This window comes from Dryobates pubescens, chromosome 33, assembly GCF_014839835.1.
Source record: "Dryobates pubescens isolate bDryPub1 chromosome 33, bDryPub1.pri, whole genome shotgun sequence".
Lineage (NCBI taxonomy): Eukaryota > Metazoa > Chordata > Aves > Piciformes > Picidae > Dryobates > Dryobates pubescens.
In genome coordinates, this window is record NC_071644.1 from 4,332,269 (window position 1) to 4,341,447 (window position 9,179).

General features: G+C 43.2%; 1 protein-coding gene across 1 annotated transcript; it reads left to right on the forward strand.

Moving 5' to 3' along the window:
* Positions 1-552: 552 nt before the first annotated feature.
* Positions 553-4,573, forward strand: LOC104305836 (chymotrypsin-like elastase family member 2A; the record flags this gene model as incomplete). Its single annotated transcript, XM_009906743.2, has 7 exons — positions 553-819; positions 1,382-1,479; positions 1,791-1,919; positions 2,677-2,813; positions 3,443-3,588; positions 3,723-3,875; positions 4,430-4,573. Coding segments are annotated over 7 exons (948 nt in total), but the record flags the coding sequence as incomplete, so codon positions are not given.
* Positions 4,574-9,179: the final 4,606 nt, after the last annotated feature.

Consider the following 9,179-nt stretch of genomic DNA (forward strand, 5'->3'; position numbering starts at 1 on the left):
CAGCCAAGATCCAAGGTTCCATCTAAACTGGGTTTTCTTAAGCACTTGTGCATATGAAAAATTATCCCATAATTTGCCAAGTTTTCCATTGGCATCAGGCTAGCACTGCATTTTCAGTCATGTGCCCCAGAGATAAAGGATAACATATAAAATGGCTTGTGGAAAAGAGCCTGCAGCATACAGCTACCTGGCATCATGCTTGGAGTCCTCTTTGCTGTGCTGGCTCTGGCAGCTGCAGGTATGTATCCAATTTTAGCACTGGTTTTAAGGGAAAAATTAATTAAACAGCAACTTTCCTAGGAAAATTGGGTAGTCTGCAACAAAGCAGGAGATACAGCACAGGTTCTCTCAAAAGAGTCACCAGGTGCTGTGCTTTTCTGTCCTTGTTACAAGGGTGTCATTAGCATTGTTACTGACTAGCAGCCTTTAGGAAAGTCAAAGTTATTTTACTTAACTTGACTAACTGAAATGCAGTTAATTCACATCAAACTGTTGCATTGGCTAAGAGCTGCATCTCAGCTGACAGGTGAGACCTTGGTTAAGCCAACTTGATTTGATTATCTGCCAGAAAAATTAAACCAGTTTTCTGTAACAAGCTTAGTTTTGACTGATGACTGTCTTCACTGGAATCACATCAAATCACAGTCTGTATCTGCACCCTGCAATGTTGTGTACAGTCTATATTTTAAAACCTTCTACTTTTATAACACACACTTTGTATGTCTTCCAGCCCTTGGCTGCGGGGTTCCTGCCTTCCCACCCTCTGTGTCCAGAGTTGTTGGAGGGGAAAATGCCCGACCCTACAGCTGGCCCTGGCAGGTTGGTCCTTTTGTGCTTTCCTGGGAATGGTTTGGGTTGTGCTACCTTCACACAACAGGACTGAACAAAGCCAGGTTTCATGTTTCATTTGATGCATCTTGCCTCTCCTGTCTGAAGATGTGAATATTACATTCTGAGCAGCTGTTTTAAGAGAGTGCTGCATGCAGCGCCTCTTGCTGGTCATGCAGACTTTCATGTTTTCAGTAGTCTTGGGCAGCATCCCATATTTAAGCAGGACAGCAGTGAAATTCAGTAGAGCATACAATGCCTCCTGGAGCATAGCTGTACATAGAGGCAAAATCCACATTTTAAAAGTAAACTGAATGCTCTGTTTGGGCCTGGCTTAATGACAGCTTTGGAAGAAAACTTCAAGCAAAATAATTGAGGGTTTTGGATGCTAGGGAAGGAGGGAAACCTTTTCTGTTGCCAGGAGCTGAAAACATGTTACTTAAAAGCCTCCTGCCATCTTCCAGCAGTAAGTTGTTATGGGTGCAGGATGGGAGTGCAACAATGCCAAATCAATAAGCAGCATTGTGAGCCTGACCTGACTTGTTGATCCTAGGCCTCCCTTCAATACAACTCAAATGGCAACTGGCGTCACACCTGTGGAGGAACCCTCATTGCAACCAACTGGGTGATGACAGCTGCACACTGCATCAGGTAACTAACAGAGTAAAGCCTGTACCCAGCAGCAGTGCATGGCTAGAGAGAGATGAATCAAACCCATATTGATGCTAGATTAGAGGTATCTTGAGTTTGTTAATAAAGCCTTCAACAGGAGACAAAATGACTCTTCAGCCTAGCACAGAAAGCAGAGCAGTCAGATGTTGGCTCTGCTCCAGACCAATCATGCATGTGATGAGAGTTTACAGGTTTAAGCATATTCTTACTATCTCAGGTGGCAGAGATGCTGGTGTCCTGAGTAGAAGCCAGAAGCTGTATAACTAAGTGTTCTTCCTTTTCCTCTCCAGTTCTTCTAGGGAATACCAAGTATTGCTTGGAAAATATAACCTAGCAGTTAAGGAAGAAGGATCAGTTGCACTTTCTCCAGAAAAAATCATTGTCCATGAGAAATGGAATCCACAGGATCTTGCAAATGGGTAAGCTGGTGGCAAGTGTTTGTTCAGTTATTAGATGCAGGGTGAAAATCAAACTGCCTGAATCTCATCCACACTGAGCTGTGGCAGCTAAATATGGACATGCTTAGAAGACCCTTTTACAGATTACAGTGGTACTTCTCAAGGCTCAGAGATGAGAGCTGAGTCTCCAATTTGTACCTTGTTCCCCTCAAGGAAAGAAAAAACCCTTTCAAGATGATTACTTATTAATTGTGTTTTCAGGTGCCATTGTGCATGTTTATGGGCAGCTGTTCTGTGCCATGATTTCTTTCACACAGTGGAAGGGAATGGCCTAATTTATCCCCCAGTCTGTGAAGCCCTCCTATGAACAGTGGGAACACATAGCATTATTGATCGATGGCACGAATATCTCTGGTGCTGAAAGACTCCTATGTCCTGCTGCAAGCTATGGGCATTAGCAAAGAAATCCCCTCAGTGTCCACCATGTACATGCTTAGTTTAGGTGAAAAAGAGCCTGTAAAAGGCAATTTCCTGAAAGCTGCCTGCAGGAAAGTGAAAAGATCTTCAGGGAATATTTTTCCAGTCCCTGGATCTCCACATTGCATTGAGGGTGGAAGAATCTTTACTGCTTATGTACTAGCCTCCTTGCTCCCTTGCATCAGTTTTGAACAGACCAGGCGCTGAATAACTGCTAAGTATCCACACTCTTCTGCCTCAATCTATTTGGCAACCCTCTTCACCCCTCCCCTCTCTTTTCCCCACTCTCAAACATGTGCAGGTACGACATTGCTTTGATCAAACTCCCCGAACACGTCGCCTTAAGTGACCACATTCAGCTGGCCTGCCTCCCCGCTGCACAAAGCACCCTGGCATCCAATACTGCCTGCTATGTCACAGGATGGGGAAGGCTGCAGAGTGAGTACTGGGACACCTGCAAAAGTGTGGAACAAAATCTTTCAGTACTGCCTTCTCCTTTGAGGTTGATTAGAAAGGATCTTGATGGAGCTCAATGTCGCCTCTCAGTGGAGTGAGGTCGTTTATCAGGCCCCACTTCACACACGCAGTACTTTTCCCTGCCTTTCATTTTGTTTGTCATGGGGCTGATAATGCACTAGAGGGCCCTGTACTAAGCGTTTAGGAGCTATTGTAACACCTCCTAGCATGTCACACGGAACAACTTAAAAGACACATAGAATAGATGTAAAGTGAAGAAAATCTCAGACTTCAGCAGAAGTCAGCTCAGTTTGAGAGGCTGATAAACTGCAAACTCCTGAACAAAAGCAGCTCCTTATTTCTCTAACAATGAGACATGTAAATAGAATGTAAATTATTAGTAAGTTAAGGCAATATAAATATAAATACTGTAACTATAACTGAATGGTGCTAAGAAATGGATTACACAGCTTCTCCTGCCATCATACATTCCCTATGTTATTTCTTACCTGGTGGGATAGTATCCAGATCCTGGGAGAAACTTAATGCAGTTTAGTTCTTTCTACATTGCCAGCTGGTACCATGATTCCCTTGTTTCTATTTCTTTCCAGCCAATGGACCTCTTCCAGATGACCTGCAGCAAGGCCTTTTGCTGGTGGTGGATTATGCAACTTGTTCTGAGCCTAGTTGGTGGGGAAGCATAGTGAAGCCCACCATGGTTTGTGCTGGTGGTGATGGAGTCATCTCCAGTTGTAATGTGAGTCCAGAGAACACTGCTCTTAGGGCTTGGTTTCACATACAAACAGGCCAGATGGGAAGGAAGGGTTGAAAAAACAAGGAGGGGCTCTTCATACTAAGACTGCCATTAACTGTGTTCCCCTTTGATCCAAGGGAGACTCTGGTGGCCCACTGAACTGCCAAGGTGCTGATGGCAGGTGGGAAGTCCATGGCATTGTCAGCTTTGGCTCTTCTCTTGGCTGCAACTATTACCATAAGCCTTCTGTCTTCACTCGGGTCTCTGCCTACGACAGCTGGATCAAGCAGGTAAGGTTCCAGCTATTGCTGCTAGAGCTTACAGACACCTGGCAATTCCCCAGCTGCTCAATTGGATTTCTGCCACCTCCTCAGGGAGCTTTATCACTATAGATTCAGATACTACTTGCTGCATGCAGGTTACTTCTGCAGACAAGCCCTTACCACTGCAAAAGCAGGACTCTGCAGCAACAGTAAAGTATCCTTACCCAAGAGATTTTAATTTTCAAATGTCTCAATCTTTAGGAATGTATTTTTCCTTTATAGTAGGAATTATATCTATAGTCATAAAGATTTTACTGGTATAACTTCAGAAGTGATTACTCAAATTCATATTCAGGAATAACACTGAGTATTGCAATTGCATCCTAGAAAGCAATGCCTGCTGCTCACGGCTGGAACATGAACTATTTTTTCATTTAATATAAGCTTTAATCTAAAAAGTGACTGAGGAGCAAAAATCTTGTTTCAGTTATTTCAATTTTGCATCTTGGATGCAACACATACTATTCAAAGATTCCTGGGTCTCACAATCTGATTTTTCCACTCATTTTATGTTTTTGTAGGTTATGGCAAACAACTAATCCCAGGAGAACTGGATGATAAATACCAAGAAGGAAAACAGTTTGAATAAAGTCATGATCATGACACCTTCAATCATAAAGAGCTGAGAAATTATGCTTTAACACCACATGTATTATACCTAACCATACTGCAATAAACAACTGTGTTTTGCAAGATGAAAGAAACCTTTGTGCCCCTGTTACTTCTTCCTCGCTACTGTCAGGACCAGAGCCTTCAGTTAGTGATAAGGCTCTCACAGCGCTGCCCCTGCCTTGGGTTGGAGCTTGCTACCCTCACCTGGGGAAAGATGTGAGCCTGCTGTGAAGGGCTGGCTAGCAGGAAGAGTCTAAGAGCCACAGGAACAGCTACAGGGGTAGGGGGTGAGCAAGTGAGGCAGGGCTGAAGGCAGCAGGCAGCTGTCGGGGCCCCAAGTCTGCGAGTGGGACTCACCGGAGCAAGCAGTGACAATGGCCAGCGGGAAGGAAGCTCGTGTGCAAGAGGGTCCATGCAGGTGAGTGTGGGACAGCTGCAAGATGCTTTTCACAGGTTTATAACACCCCTCTGGTCTTGGCACATAGCAAGGGGAAGGGCAAAATACAGCAGCGAGCACTGGCAACATCTCTGTAGACTTAGTTCATCCATGTCCTTGTTGCTTGTTCTTAAGTCATTCAGGTGCCAGGTGAAGAGTTCTGAACTGCCACTGCTGGCTGACACACAGACACAAATGGGGAATTTTTTTGAAAGCAGAATTAACACCCTTTGGCCTGGAACTAAATTAACCTCTTTATTTAAATTTCTTTGGTTGTAACAAAAGGTTGGCCATATAAAATCAAGGAAGATTTATATTGTGTTTTTCTTTTCCCTGCTGGCTCATATTTAGGTGGCTTAAAGAGTTAAATGAATGATTAAAAAAAGGAAGCCAAGTGACTCAGAGGTAAGCAGCAGATAGCGCTAGGAAAAGATTGGGAGTTTGTTATGAGAACAGAAATGCATGTAGGTTCAGAGAAAAAATTCCCAAGGCTTGTGGCTCCTTTCACTCAGACATTTTACAGTTGTTCCTTTGGATTGAGAAGATGAAAATTTTAAGTTAAGCATAAATTATACTAAATGACTAAAATTGTCTGTTTGTTGTCTTTTATCATTTTTCTTCTACTGTGCAATTCTGCTACGAAGAGCCCAACAGGGATTTGTTCTGCCTTACATTAGCCTCTGCTGAGAAAGAGCAGGCTGCAGTGGGATTTTGTTGATCACATGAAAAAAGTAATTTCACCTATCTGGAAGAGCAGGGAATCTGAGGAAGGCTGTTTTCAATCCCCTCTACTATGCAGAGCGAAAGAAAAAAGGAGAGAAACAAGGACTGAGCTGACTGGATTGAGGAGCAACCCAGTGTCCTGGTTTGTCCTTCAGCAGTAGAAATAAGGGGTGCCTAGTTATGCAGGGTTTGCCAGGTCCAGCATAACAATTCCAGTTGTTTCCCTGAGAATCATTAATGTTGAACTGTAAATGATTAGTAGTTCTGAAAATAAAAATCTCTAGCCGTTACTTTGCTGCATGGAGCACGGCTGGCAATTACGTGCAGCGCGAAAGCAGGGGACAGAAAAGGTAAACACGAAGCTCAGACAGTAAAAATTGGATCTGTCTATGCTTCTGTAAAAGACATTTGACTCATTTTTCCTTTTCAAATATTTAGACAATGCCGTGGAAACATCTGAGCTCCTTTGACCACGTGGACACAAATGATTTGCTATCTGGAATTTCCTATTAAGAGCAAACTCTGAAAGCCTGATTGAAAAACAAAATAATAATTCAACACCCCCAGTTTGTGCTCACTGAAATAAGTAACTCACCTTTTCATGGGCTTCCTTAAGCCAGCAGCAAATGATTTTATCAGTCTCATAGAAATACCATGTGGTTTTGCAGCTCTGAGTGTGTCATGGAAACGGTCTCTTTACTGCAGTTTTTCTTATAAAATAAAAGGTGGAACAAAATACAATAAAAATCTCTCTTTCTATAACATGAAAATGCATGATGCCTGGGCTTGATGCATTTGAATTGATAAATATCACTACTAGCTCCAGTCATGTTTTCCATGAACTGTAAGAAACACTCCAGAGATCAGACACCTCCAACTCTTTTCTTTCATTATTTTTTGTTTGTTTTTAAGTTGTTCTCCCTCCTCCAGCGCTGGTGGTAGAAAAACAGCTCAAAGGATTCTGACAGCATGTGTGGTCTCCTTCTGTAGCCTCCTTGGAGCAATTTCTTTTGATTTGAGTGACAGCTTGGAAAGATGGAGAAACACAGGGAAAGCCCTTCAGGAACTTGCCTCCTGTGAAAAGCTTTGGGCTGCTCGCCTGATCTCTCTCCTGCAGGAAGAAAGGCAGAGCTGGCTGCTCCCAGCCGCAGACAAGAGGAAGAGATCACTTCATGCTCAGCTACTGGGGAATTTAAACTCCCTCTGTATGACAAGTGAAGCAGAACTGTATTGTGAGAACTGCCAATGCAAGGAGGAGAAAATCTCCATTTGTAGACTTTACATCATTGACATTGGACAGAAATTAAATAGGACAGGGGACAGTGAAGCCAGGTATCTGCTATCTGGGGAGATCTCTGAACTGATGGAGCATTTCAGGACTTCCCATGAAGACTTCAGAGCTATGAGATACAATCCTGACTGGGCAGATGTAGTAGCTTTTAAACTCGTCCTTCAAATAAGAGAAGCCTTGCTTAGAGCTCACTTAATGCCAGAGTCAACAAGCTCTCAAACAATACTGCATCAATTCTTTGCCATTCTGAACTATGCTATCTTCTCATCAGAGAGTGTGCATAATTGCTGGATGGATAATGTCAATCTATCACTTCATTTCACCCACTATGAAGGTATCTCTTTTTTCACCCTATTCCCAGGCTCAGATGAATCTGTGTCCATTGAAGCCTTGGTAAAGGGACTGGATTATGCACAGAGGTGCCTACTGAAGAAGGGACAGGAAAAGCTCATCAAGAGATCTAAAGAAATCCTCTCCACACTGAGCCTTAAGATCAGTCTGTTAGTGATAACCTGTCTCATTTACCCTGTAGTCCTGATGTCTTTCAAGCAAATGACAGACTGGATACATAATTACACCAGGAATCTCAAGGAAAAGACAGAGAACTTGAAAAGGGAGAGGCGGCTAGCTGAGGATCTCTTACACCAGATGTTGCCAAAATCTGTGGCCAAGCAGCTAAGGAAGTGCCAAAAAGTTCAGGCAGAAAACTACGATCAGGTTAGCAAATGGGGAGGATGATGCCACCAAGGACCAGAAAAGGGCACCTACCTTGCCACCATTTTGAGGAGCCTGGCTTTGCACCCAGTGTGGAGGGAAATCCAAATGTTCACACAGGGGAAAGGAGAAGAGCTGAAATTCCCAGATGTGTAGCTTTAGATGTCAAAGATCCTATGCTGGCAAGCTGTCTTCTTTGGGTTTAAGAGACTACTCATGAGAGCCAACCAGCATCATTAGATCATGATTACCTAGAACAAGAGAGCAGTTTCCTCCTTGTGAATTCTAATTCTATGAAAATGGGAAGAATCCTTAAAAAAAAAAGGCAATGTAAGACAAACCCTGCTTGTGCTTGCCAGTATGAGTCCATAAACATAATTGAAAGGAGGGCACAGGACATGAAGAAGGACGAGAGGGACTGATGGTCTCGTAGCCTCAAGCATGTAGCTATAACAAAGCACACTGACGTGAAGATGAGGGCAGAGTTTGGCCAGGCACCCACTTATTTGCACAGCATGCACACTGCTGTCACTGCTGAATTTAGCAGCTGTGCCCACAGCCCACATCCTCACGACACAGCAATTGCAATTCCAGTCACTCTTTTTTCCCTGGGATGCTCTGCTACCTTCAGCTGTGAAACACAATCATAAATATTTGCATTTAATTTGTAGGTGTCATTAGCCAAACAGCAACCTGTAATTGCACAATTAATTATAATTCACAATAGTCAAGACATCAAAAGTAGCTGAAGCGAGGCAGGGAGTGAAAAGGTGGCTCTTCTGGGTTAGTTGGTATTACCAAAGACAAATAAAAGAACAATTTTAGTTTGAACACTGACACAGTTCAGGCAGCAGAAAGAAGAACCACTTAATTCTCTGCTAACAACTATAACACACATTTCCCTCCCTCACTTCAGTTGTGACAGTTTGTCATTCTTTCTTTTATAAATTTGATTGTTTTAAAAAGTGAATTTCTCAGGAAACGACCATAGCAAAGAGAAACAAAATCCCAGCTCAACAAGAACCCTACCACAGCTTAAACAACTTCAAAAGAAAAATTAGGCCCTACTCCCAAAAGGAGTCTGTTATCACTGCTCACAGGATTCAAAGCATCTCACTTTCAGTCTCCCATCTACCACAAGGTGTTCAGAGAAGTGCAGGCCTTCAGAGATATACAGTTCTGTCTGTCAAAGTAACAGAGAACAACTGAGAGCCAGAACTTGTTAATTCAGGGTTGTATCTGTTCAGCTGTGCAACTGGTCCTATGAGCAACCTGTGCCTTAGGCAGCTCTGCTTAGAATTTCCCCAACCCCCAAACTCTTCAAAGGTTTCAGTACCCTTGCCCAGAGACCTCAGCTTCACACTTTTCTTCTCCCTGTAACAGGTGACTATCTTTTTCTCAGACATCGTGGGCTTCACAAGCATTGCTGCCTCCTGCACTCCCTTGCAAGTTGTTGAGATGCTCAACAACCTGTATGTCTGCTTTGACAGCAGGA